Raw genomic sequence first — 12973 nt, 5'->3', positions numbered from 1 at the left:
CTAGAGATTATATTTGCATAAATCATTGTGTGTCAACTAATCAATTACTTGGTAAATAAAATTCTTAAATATTTAAAAAAAGTCGCTGCGATTAACTATAGCGACGAAAATATAACTAATACATTTCAATTCTTTTTCTCAGTCTTCTTAGATTCATGCAAGCTCGAGCCAACGAGTGAATTCTGATCTCGATCAATCTTCAGATTAACGGCCTCGCTTCCTTGTTCTCGCCGAATGTTGCGATCCCTAGTTTCATCTCCGTCGACGATGACATAATTTCGTCGGGCATGATCGCTGATAATTCTTTCGCAATCCATACTTTGATTACCGAGCAATATTGGAAATTCCATCGGATGTGCGATTGTCGCCTTCTGTTGGATCCATTTTCTTTCGTTCGAATCATTAGAATAATCCAATAAAGCTGCATAGGTCTGTATAATTCATCGCCGGATCAATTAAACTTTTCAAAATTATCACAATATTCAAATAAATATCAGAATTAAAAATATAATTAATTGTAATTTCAATTTTTTTTTTTGAAATAATATCGAGATCAATGTTCTTACCACTAGACTGTCAGGTATTTTAGTTACGGCATGGCCACTTTGTGCAAGCCAGCAACACTCGTTGGGCAAAATACGCGATACTAGTTGTCCATTTTCTGTGATTCCGTGAAGGGCATCGGTTCCTAGAATATTGTGGGATGTCGATGGAAAGGGAAACAGCAAGGGAGTCGTCAGGTAGGCTTCTGGAATCAACTGGGAAAAATAAGACTAGTGAGAATAAGACTGTTTCATTTTATCTTCTTTACTGTCGCATAGACATCCGTTTATTCTTTTCATACTGCTCGCGATCGTCCGGAATCGAATGAGAGTAAAGCATACATTTTGCGATGAGATGAATCTTTATGTTCATCTCGTATCACAGGACGATTAGAACCGCAAATGCCAATTCAACTTTGTATTTTTTAAATTTTATTTTGAAAGAGCATGCGCATTAATATATTCTCGTTAATATTTTCAGCATCAGAAAAACTTGACATTTGTGGTACCTATTTCGCATAAAACGTTGTAGGTCTGTTATAGGTCGGTTTGTTTTATCTCTTTTTAGCTACCGTTGCTTATGATATTGCGCATCACACAGTGTACATTTACGTTCTTCTGATTAATTAAACAGCACCCCTTATTTGTAAAGGTTACTTGCATCTTTCAATATGCACAGTACATCGACGCCAAGAAGACGATTTCTTTACGACGTCAAATACTATCAATATCTAGTTCAGATTACTTCAATCTCTCCGTCCTACGGATATAACGTCATTTTTTTTTTTTTTTTTTTTCGTTATGATATTCATGCACGCTTTGACTGGACAATTGTCTAAATATGTTTTGTAAGGCGTGATTATGTTTATTCTCCGTTGCAAGAAGTGGAATATATTTTCAATTATATTAATATACTTTCATATGTGTGTCACATTTTATTCTGCAGAATATATTCCACATTTCTCGAAGCGGAGAGTTTTGCGTTTTTTTTTTCACTCGCGAGCGATCACGCGAACAGAATGAGGGAAATTTCTTTTACGCGACCATACATCGTAGGACGTAAGCGCGACGGTGAACGCGACATAAAAGTTTCTCGTAATTTGGTCCCATCATAGGTACAGGGTATTCGGCACGAATTTATCCCCAATTAACTGGTCAGTAGACTAGACGCAAGTTACAGATATTAGCGCGTATTAATAATCTGCCGGCAAAACGTCAATAAACTTTATTAGAATCATTGGTCTTTATTAGAATCAAAACAAAGTATTCGAAAAAAAAAAATCACGTTTAAATGTAATAAGACTAAGAATAAGATTAAGATATCTCTTAATTGCTAATCCCATCGATTAATTTTTTAAATTTAACAAGCAATATTATAGTATATACATATATATACTATAATATTTAAATGTTTAATTAATTGTGATAAATATTAATTAATTTCAAAGCAGATCGACCGAAAGAGATGTGAAAGACGTCCTGACGCAGATTCTTAATACAAACTACGTGCATTATCCCTTCGCAATTATTTTCCAGAAGCGGAAGAACGTTTACCTGTCGACTTCCCGACTTCCAACGCTCGCAGGCGTGTTTCACTTTTATTTGATCGTTTCTCCGCGCGGCAATACGTACTCACCTAAAGAATCTACTAAATAACTTACTCTCTTCGTTGTAACCGATACGATTAACAGCTTAAAATTTCTACTCTTAGAAATATACCAAAAGATGGTTTCTTATATTAATTACCGGAAATTTTATCGCCAAGAATAAAAGTAGAAATCACTTTTGCGTGTTTTTGGTGTAAAAATTTAAATGCATGCTGAAATTATAGCGGTCGCAATTTCTGGATAACTCTCCTTAATTGGCATATGTAACACAAAGTATGGACATTTCTCTGTTATCGAAGTTTGCTACACATCAAAACTACTAGTGTTACACTCGTAACTTATTCCTATTGGAAATGCAATATCGCCATTCAACCCCATCGCAATCTGTCACGCGTCGAAAAGCTACGGGAATCGCTTTAGCCTAAGAAAAGACAAGGACAACGTCCTACTGGAGTATATCTGTAACGATATCCTGTACCGTGTCAACGATACTTGTTAATACCTCAATTACTCGGGAACGCCGATTACAAACGACAATAATTCTTTCAATTATTTCGAAGAAAAACAAAATTCTATCGATTTGCTCCGAAAATCTGCGGTACCTCTCGATGCCCTTTAACAACGAAGGAACATCGACAAATATCGTGAAGACGGTACGCGATACCGCGACTGAACCCGCTTAAATTTCGCTACCTATACCACCTACGTGTGGACTGTGCCAGCGCGGCGCCGTCGGCTGTCCGCAATACGGGCCGCCGATCGACGACGACGGCGCGCCGACGGCGTACGTCGCCTGGTTATCTTCGACGTCGAAGATCTTTCCGGACGTGGTGGCCGCGACGGCCGCAGCGGCCGTCGCTGCGGCTGCCGTCGCGGCCGTAGCTGCGGTCGCGGCCGTCGCGGCCGCTGCGCTCCCCGTCGTCTCCAGCTGCGGACGCTCCTTACTTACGTCGCCATCGTCGCCGCCGTCGTCACCGGTGTCTCCTCCGCCACCGCCGCCCGTCTCGCCCACCATGTTCACGAAGAACTCCGATCGGGAGAATCTGCCGATTTCCGTGGAGCCGAAGGCTTGATGGAAACCCGGAAGCGGTTGCTTCGAAACGGGCTTCCTCTTCGGTTCAAATCGCTCGCTCGAGTGCCGGGAGTCGCGCTGCTCCTTCTCGCGAGAAACTGTACCTTCCTGCGGCTAAAATTGGCGTATTTTTAAAGCGCTTGGCGTACAATAAATTATAATAATATGTGTGGATGGAATAGATGTTCGTATGAGAATGCAATATTGAAGGTGTTCTACCGTAGAGGTTGGCACGAGTTCGTCGAGAGACACTCCGGCGGTGACGGTGTTTGGCTCCCATCTGGTCCCGTCGTCTTCCTCGCGTCGATTCATAGTCGTCGTCGAGTCTATGACGGAATCCACCGCTGATTCCAATAATCTTGGTATCTGTATAGATAATTATATTGATTATCGAAAAAATGTGTCGAATTGACATAAAGTCTCATCGACATAAAGATATGATTTTCTACTATTCTCGATAATTATAATTTATGATCTCTATTCGTCGTATATAAAACTATTTTGTTTAGCAGTTTACTAAGGAATAATGCAATAGTCATTTTTATATTATATACCTGATGCTCCGGTAACGGATAAGACGCGCGGATGCTATCCATGTTTAATTTTCTCGGAGCGTAACCCATCTGCGACGCATCTTCCGAAAATGCGCAGTGCCTAGTTGGAGTACGATCCCGTAAGAAAACTGCGTGTCGCGGACCTCGAATCGCCGCGAAAAAAAAAAAAAAAAAAAAAAAAAAAAAAAAAAAAAAAAATCGCATATATAAAACATCTTATATTTTAATACAATTATTTTGTACATAAACACACGTGTGATTAGAGCTATAAATTAAATGATAAAATTACGCGCGTTTTAAAATCGCAGCACGAAAAAATAAATCGCCGTATGTAAAACTTACGTGGTAGCACGCCGTGACAAAATTGGCCCCATGGACCGTGTGTGTGTCCATGCGCGTTTGTATTCTGTACGTTCGGGTGAAGAATGCCGCCCATTTGCGGTGACGGATGCGGCGTCCTCGGATGTGAATGAGGGCTCGCGCTATTCTGCAACCAGACATGTCAGGCGATTTTCGTAAACGTGACAATCTAGCGAGAAAACTGCCTATTCATATCTCGCTACATGAACTATACAGGAACGTGCTCGACAGAATTGAAAAGCGCGCCGACTTTATTTATGAATAACCAGATCGCATTAAAACAAAAAGAAGCGAAAGCTTTCAAGAAAGAATAGTCGATTGGTAGAATTTTTATCCGTGAAATTAACGAACAAAATATTAACGAGTTAAAATATCAAGCGCCGTTGAAAGCGCTCCGCGATATTACTTGATAAGGATGCCATTTCTGGCCGTCGACATAATCGGCGTATTCCGCAGCGGATTCTTGCCGGCGAATCTCCCTCTCCGCAGCCGCGATGTCCGGCGAGTAGCCGTTGGGGTTGAACGCCTGGCTCCTCTGGTCCTTGATGGGCTTGTCGAGATCTCGCTGCTGCTGATGCATCACCCCCATCGCTTGCAGCCTCTCGATCGGGTCGCCGCACACGTTCCCGTACCAGTCGCCGATTCGCGGCGAATGCGCCGGTTTCAGGCCACGATGCGCGGCCTGGTACCAGGACTCTTGATGAGGACTCACGTTCGGACCCATGGGCACGGACGCGCAATCGAAACGGTGATGTTGGTTCAGGAAGTCGCCGGAGATCGACGCGGACGAGCCGCCGCCGATCGTGCGTCCGTTCGCGTTCGCGATCGCGTTCTGCAGGATTGATCGTCGCGACAGCTCGCGAGTCTGCTCGCGCATCGCCTTTCGCAACCTCGCCTCCTTCGGGTTGTACACGTAATCTACGGAAACGTACGTGAGATCGTTATTAACACGAAGACGTCATGCTACAAGTCTCTTGAAGTGCGTCTTTCAATATTTACAATATATGATACAGAAAAGAGAGAATAGCTCCTTGATAAACTTACAGAAGATATCGAAAGAGAAAAATTTTTAAGATCCTTAAGACGAGTTTTATGATACGTGTATATTGAAATCTTATCATGTATGCATAACATATCGTATTGAAATAGTTGTCTTTTAGTTTTCTAAGATATTTTTTTTTATAAGGAAGTCAAGAAAGTTTTGAATTTCCTCAACATTTATTAATTCAATTAATTTTCATTCAAAATCAAATATTTTTCAATATTATATTTTTTGTTTAACATATATTTATAGATAACTTTCTGTATATTTAAATGCCCCCATTTTTTAAATTAAATTCATTAAATCATTAAAGAATTAAGTAGAAAATATAATTATCTATTCCTTATATATATTACATGTATGTAATATTTAAAGAAAGATTAATGGTGATAAATGATCGGTTTACATTGCGACATTTTGCATTTTGTTTGCGGTAATCTACCTGTCGGATACGTAGAGGGTATCGTCCCGTTGTATCGAGCGTTAATGTCGATCGCATTAGAAATCGGCGCGGCTTCGTACCCAGCGTACATCGCGCTACCATTATCGTAACAAAAGTACTGCTGCTGTTGCTGTTGCTGCTGGTAAAAGTGACCACCTGCCGCGTAAGCCTCGATGTAATTGCAGCAGTCCATCTCTGCGCGATTTTGATTCCTCGCGTATCGATCTAGATCTCGTCTGCCAGCGACACGCTTAGGCTACGTTTCTCTCGTTGCGCGTAGACATCGTGAGAGATCTCAATCTAGATCAATCTCGGCTACAATATATCGTGACATAAACACAAACCAAACTTTGATGCTTCATTCAATGAATGCGATAACGCGTCTCCGTAATATTTTCCCTCGATGTTCCCGAAAATTGCTATTAGTATTTTTCATGATAGCACGCGAGTCATCAAAGTCAGTCGGATTTCGCGACTGCTTAAAATCTCAATCAATCTCGATATTAATTCGCACATATGTATATTTCCTTTCTATATTTCAGTATCTAAAGTCTGGCTAAAGCGCACAAGTATTGCGCGAATCCTCGTCGAATTGCATCTTCGCGATTTCACGAATGCGCATCTTACAGATATGTAAACACAGATGTAAAAACACTCGGTGTAACCGAATGATGCTGGAATCTTCGTCTCGCGTTCTCTTCACCAATTCTCAGGTTCACTTCTCTCTCTCGAGAGTCCAAACACACCGAACGCGCGGGAAAGAAACAAGAGCTCCCTCCGCGAGAGGAGGCCCGTTCGATATCTCGATATTTCGCGGGTCTCGCGCGAATGTAAACACCACCCGCGCGCGGGCGGACGACGACACGCACCGGCGTTCCTCTCGCCTCTATGTTCCAGAGTGTCGAGCGCGGAGTCTCGAGAGGACCCCTCGCGCTCTTCTTCGCCCTCACTGCGAGGTCGCCGGACGCTTACGTGGGTGGGCCGTGCAACTGTCGGAGGATGCGTCGGGAGGCATCGTTCGATCGACCTCCCGCATTCCGTCGGGAAGATTCAGCGTTCGCGGTTCCGTCGCCCGTCGCCGTCGACGCCGACCTTCTCCTCCTCCTCGACGTCGTCGTCATCGTCGTCGTTATTGCCGTCATCGGGGGGAGGGGGGATGATCGACTCGCCGAAGATCAATGAGCGTCGCGATCGGCGATTGCGCCAACTGTCATTCTCCGGTCGCCGTCGATCGCCGCGCGCGCGACGTCAAATCGTCGCGCGTTCGCACGCGGACGCGATCCGGCGTGTCCGGTGGGCCGCGCCATGCTCGCTGCAGCCGCGGCGAGATCGATGACAGAAGCTGCGCTCCCGTTGCACCTGCTGCACGTCTTGCGCACTTTTACACCGACAAGCAAGTACGGCCTTCTTTCACGTCGTTGACACGGTTTTCTCGCGAGACGAATTCGGTTCTTTTTCGTTTCAACGGTTCTCTTTTTTTTCTTTTCTTTTTTTTTTTTTTTTGCAACAAATTTTGATCGATAAATTTTTTTTTTTTGGACGATTCTCTCGGCGACGAGATCGGACGTAAAAATTGTCGGGGAGCCTTTGTCTTTACGTTTACGCCCGCTCTAATTTGCTCTCGCTGTTAATTAGTCACTTGACCTAGTCCACGCGACGCACATCGATCAGTCGGTTCGAGACGGTTTTTCCGTTTAACTTCTGCGCGATATCTTTTTCTCTAAATTCCTCTTTTACAAAGGATCCTAATCAATCTTCGAGTTATCAAGTACGCTTCTCTCCTTTATTAATTATATATCGTTTCTCTTTATCCCTCCCGATAAATATCTATCTACGCTATTATCACAACGATTCCGCACGTTTGCGTCTATTTACTACGATAAATGAAAGATCGCGAGTCTCGAGTCCCCCTTCGGTGCGTTTCGCACGATCGTTTCGCATAATTGTGCGACCCTCTCGGTTTTGGGCGCGCACAGCGACCCATTTATTTTTTTTCCTCCCCCTTAAATCCGCGAGCAGTTTTCTTTCAACGGTTTTTTTTTTTTTTTTTTTTTTTTTTTTTTTTTTTGCAACAAATTTTGATCGATAAATTTTTTTTTTTTGGACGATTCTCTCGGCGACGAGATCGGACGTAAAAATTGTCGGGGAGCCTTTGTCTTTACGTTTACGCCCGCTCTAATTTGCTCTCGCTGTTAATTAGTCACTTGACCTAGTCCACGCGACGCACATCGATCAGTCGGTTCGAGACGGTTTTTCCGTTTAACTTCTGCGCGATATCTTTTTCTCTAAATTCCTCTTTTACAAAGGATCCTAATCAATCTTCGAGTTATCAAGTACGCTTCTCTCCTTTACTAATTATATATCGTTTCTCTTTATCCCTCCCGATAAATATCTATCTACGCTATTATCACAACGATTCCGCACGTTTGCGTCTATTTACTACGATAAATGAAAGATCGCGAGTCTCGAGTCCCCCTTCGGTGCGTTTCGCACGATCGTTTCGCATAATTGTGCGACCCTCTCGGTTTTGGGCGCGCACAGCGACCCATTTATTTACTCGTCTGTCATCCCACCGTCTGTGTCACGTCGTGCCGCTATCACTCGCGCGGAGAGAGGAAAACGGACAGGCGGGCGGACGCGCGCGCGCGCGTGCCGCAAGCGGGAACGGCGGGCCGCACACGGGAGACCCCGCGCGTTCTTCCCTCGCGGTGCACTTCGGTCGCACTGATTTCACCCGGCGGCAGCGGCCGGTGACGGTGGTGGCGGCGGCGGCGCCGCGACGAATTTACGTGCGTTTCGTCATCGACGAGCCGGAGTGGTGCGAAAGGGGATGCACGAGCGTCGAGGGCGCCCACCCCACCCTCTCGCGGGCGTCGCGAGGGGTGTCGCGGGACAGGGTAGGAAAGGGGAGAGGGCCGCAGGTGGAGGAAACAGTGGCGGATTTATCGATAAACGGCCGCTTATAGGACCTCGACTACTAAAGGATTTCAAATTTTATTCCACGTGTGCATTTATATGGTTATCTGTCTCTTGAAAATTATAATTATATATATCTTTTGTGAATATATCTCGTAAATGATGAATAATAGTCTGTAAATGTGACGTAATATTTTGAGTAATTTTAGAATAATTATGTAATTAAAAAAAATGATTTTATGTAATATGGGACGGTTATAATATTGTTTCGCTCAGGGTTTCCCAGACTCTAAATCCGCCACTGATAGAAGAGGGTGGTGGATGAAAAGGGACGAGGGGGTGCCGGTAGGATTCTCCTCTTCTCTTCCACCGTCGTTGCCTTCTTCAACGGCTTCAAGCCGGAGCCCCTCGTGCAATGCTCTCGCATCGACGCAGTTCCGCAAACGGCGTACGGCGTTCGCCTCGCGCGAGTCGATAATTCGTCTCTCTCACTCCCGCATTCGCTCGCCGGTTGTCGGATTTGAGGGGAACCGTCGCCTTCGACCAGAGTTGCGGAGGATCGTTCCGGAGGACGGTCGAGCGATCGAAGAGGATTAACTCGGCCGCCTCGGCTGAAGCGGCTCGCGTCTATATCGCATTAGTCGAGCAATCCGCTTCGGCGAATATGCGTTCCGGACGTTCGATATATATGTCGCATCGTCGGGCAACTATTCACGACCCATTCCGCACGATTTCCCAATACCCTAATTACTTTCCCTAATTATCTCGCGCTTGCCTATGCACGACGATATTCTATTAATCTGACGAGCGATCATGATATTTTTCCTCTCTCCCTCCCTCTCTCTATCTCTGCCTTGTCCGCGCAAGCAATTACGCACGTCGGCAGGCGCGACGGCGCGTTTCGTCGCGTTTCGTACGACCGAGATTAATCGCGTCGCCGCGCGGCGCCGATTAAATATTCTCCCATTATCATCGTTCCGCTGATCCACGAGCGCATCGAGAACGATCCGAGAGAACGCATCGGTGAGCCTCCCTCTCTTCGCGCGCCCGACACCCTTCTCCCCCCTCCCCCCATCTCTCTCTTTCTCTCGCATCGGCGTCCACGTCGGTGTGGATCGATGACCGGCGATCAGCCCGGTGCATACGCCGCGACACTCCGCCGTCGGCTGAACCTTTGTGTTTACAGTCTTCTATTTTTCTCTCGCACAAAATTAAGGAAAAAAAACCGAAATCTGGTGGATATTACTTTAATTTAGGAAATACCGCATCAGGGGACGAGAAATTTATTATTATTGCAATTTTTGCAGATATTGAAAAATGCAAATATTGTCGCAAGGGCATGTGAAATCGACCGAAAGTCAAAGGTTAGACGGCATCGCTCGGCGACGTTACTCTCGCGAACGCTCAACAGCAATGTCGGATACGCGAAGCATAATCGCGCGCTCGCTCGTTCGCTCGCACGTTTATTCGCTTCATCGTCGGTGGGTGTAGATAGTCAGATAGGTAGGTAGGTAGGTAGAAGTATAGAGAGAAAGCCGGTGTGGTCATGTATCGGGCAGGTTCCTAGAGTCGTGTCGCAATCAATACCTCCGGTACTCTCTCTCCGCCGTTCCCACCCGCGCGTTCTCCCCGCGTCACTCACCCGAGAATATTTCTCTCCGCTCGCCACCCTGTACCTCGACCCGCAAAACTCGCATCCACCCCGCGTCCACCCTTCTTGCCGCCCCGCGAGAATCGTTCACGCTCGTCGTCGCCGTCCTCGGCGACCTAGAATCGCGTTCGCGGTACCCACCCCTTGATTTTTTTTTCTCCTTCTCCCTCACTTCCATTAATATAAATTTTAACAAAAATCTGACATTTTAATTGCAATGTCGGAAAAAAATATATATTTTTATATAAATGTATAATATTCTTTTTCTCAGAGAAAGAGAGTATGAATGACGTTGTAGGTAATATTGATGGGACCAAGTTTGTGAATCAAGGAAGATCACCGGGGTTGAATTGTCAGTGCCGGCCGCGACCGGATACGCGAAGTATAATCGCGCGCTCGCTCGTTCGCTCGCACGTTTATTCGCTTCATCGTCGGTGGGTGTAGATAGTCAGATAGGTAGGTAGGTAGGTAGAAGTATAGAGAGAAAGCCGGTGTGGTCATGTATCGGGCAGGTTCCTAGAGTCGTGTCGCAATCAATACCTCCGGTACTCTCTCTCCGCCGTTCCCACCCGCGCGTTCTCCCCGCGTCACTCACCCGAGAATATTTCTCTCCGCTCGCCACCCTGTACCTCGACCCGCAAAACTCGCATCCACCCCGCGTCCACCCTTCTTGCCGCCCCGCGAGAATCGTTCACGCTCGTCGTCGCCGTCCTCGGCGACCTAGAATCGCGTTCGCGGTACCCACCCCTTGATTTTTTTTTCTCCTTCTCCCTCACTTCCATTAATATAAATTTTAACAAAAATCTGACATTTTAATTGCAATGTCGGAAAAAAATATATATTTTTATATAAATGTATAATATTCTTTTTCTCAGAGAAAGAGAGTATGAATGACGTTGTAGGTAATATTGATGGGACCAAGTTTGTGAATCAAGGAAGATCACCGGGGTTGAATTGTCAGTGCCGGCCGCGACCTGGCTTCTCGCTTTTCGTCGGCTGATAACGCGAACCGACTTATCGCCAGCAATCGATATTATCTAATCCAGCTCGACTATTTTTAGAGCATGGCCATACTTTGGCACATCGCGTACGCGGTGTAAAAATAATGGGATTTTTTAATTCGAACGATCTGTCGACTCGCGAGAGTCTACAATAAATTCCGGCTGTTTTTATCGACATATTTTTCTCCGCGGATCATCCGCGTTATTCTTCGCATTGGATTCCGTTTTCGCGAGGATGCGAGAATCTGTATACGTACCTGCGGAGAGCGCGTTATGCGCGTTCAGATAAATCAGGAAATTTCGACGTGATCCGTCAGATACGCGTAAACGGGATTAGATTAAGGAAAGATATTGGCGTAGGACGTACCAGGATACTTCCTCTTATGCTCCCTGTCCACCTCGCGCGCCAGTGCGAAATACTTTTCCTTCACGTCCTTCGACATATTTTTCCAAAAGATGCCTAATCTAAAAGTATAGGAAAAAACAAAGCGTTTTATCTTCAAAATATAATCTCAACATCTTTAGACAATCTAAGCATTTTATTTTCGAAATATAATCTCAACATCTTTAGACAATTTTACACACAAATTTCATCCTTTAAAAATATATATATTGCAAAAAAATAGTATAATAAATTACGGAAGAGCTTTACAAAATTTAAAATTGATTTAAAATTGAGAAATTCTTTATCGTTGACTGGACAGAAATATCTTTCTATAAAAAAAAGGACTAGCCTGACACTGATATCCTTGTTGGATTCTCGAGGATTCTCGGCGGCGAGTTTTCGTCGCCATTCATTGGCAAAGAGCATAAAGGCGTTCGCTGGCCTCGGGATCTTGCGCTTAACTCCAACCGCCGTCGCATCCGTAAGCCCGCCGCCATCGATGCATAACAACGTCGGGATGCCGGCGCTTTTGCGTCTGGGCGATCGATTCACCTGCTGCCGCTGCTGTTGCTGCGGAAAAATCTCGTCCGCCTCGCGGTTGCCACGCGGTAACGACTTCGACTCGTCGAGAATGCGCTTTTCTTCCTCGTTCTCCTTGTCGTCGTCATCGCCGTTTTCATCTTGGAAAGAATGCACTGAGGAGGTAACATCGAGGAGACTAATCTCACCATTGACCTTCTTTCTCTCCAAATACTCGCTGGAAACTGATGGTCTTGTTTCCGTCGCTGATACCACGACAATGATCTTCCCGCGGTCGCGGATGCATCTCTTTTCTTCAGAGACCTCATTTATTTCATCTGTGCATAGAGAATATTATTTAAAATCATTTTTAAGGGTGTACTTTCTTTAAAAAAAGCTTTATCAAATTTTAAAACTTCTCTGGTATATCTACTTTTAATACTATTATTATTAAAACATTTATATTATCCTCTATTGTATTAATAATTGTTTTATCTCTATATATATCTGAATAAATCATCTCTATATTTATATTTAAATATTCTTTGAATTTCTTATTTCTCGTTTTGATCTTCGGATATTAAATCTTGAAGTTTATCTATACTTTGAACTGTTTTAAAAATATTTCACGCAAATGTTTCGCGCTTTGCATTATTCAATGTGCATTTAGTCGACATGCGCGTTTCGACCGATTGTCGCGTCATGAAATGTTTAGGCTAACTCGATTTTATACGCTTACCCTTTTCGGCGAAATTCAAGACACGTTCGCGAGTCTCCATAGAGATAAAAATTTGTCGCTTGGACTTGCCACTGAGGTTCAACCGTCGCACCGATTTCGAGTATTGTTATGCGTGTTTAATAATGCACTGAATCTTCTGATAA

General features: G+C 44.6%; 1 protein-coding gene across 1 annotated transcript; it reads right to left on the bottom strand.

Moving 5' to 3' along the window:
• On the bottom strand, positions 1 to 12870 carry LOC115239140. Its single transcript, XM_029813494.1, has 10 exons — positions 12831 to 12870; positions 11922 to 12429; positions 11555 to 11652; positions 4542 to 5053; positions 4118 to 4262; positions 3776 to 3918; positions 3441 to 3587; positions 3099 to 3335; positions 567 to 758; positions 1 to 431 (listed from the first exon to the last, which is right to left on the bottom strand). The coding sequence occupies exons 1-10, from the start codon at positions 12868 to 12870 to the stop codon at positions 126 to 128; spliced, it is 2328 nt and encodes a 775-aa protein (XP_029669354.1). The 3' UTR covers positions 1 to 125.
• Between the last annotated feature and the right edge of the window lie 103 nt (positions 12871 to 12973).

Source organism: Formica exsecta, unplaced genomic scaffold (genome assembly GCF_003651465.1).
Source record: "Formica exsecta isolate Colony F162 unplaced genomic scaffold, ASM365146v1 scaffold365, whole genome shotgun sequence".
NCBI lineage: Eukaryota > Metazoa > Arthropoda > Insecta > Hymenoptera > Formicidae > Formica > Formica exsecta.
The sequence above is the reverse complement of the archived record's forward strand: the minus strand, read 5'-3'. Positions and strand labels throughout refer to the sequence as shown.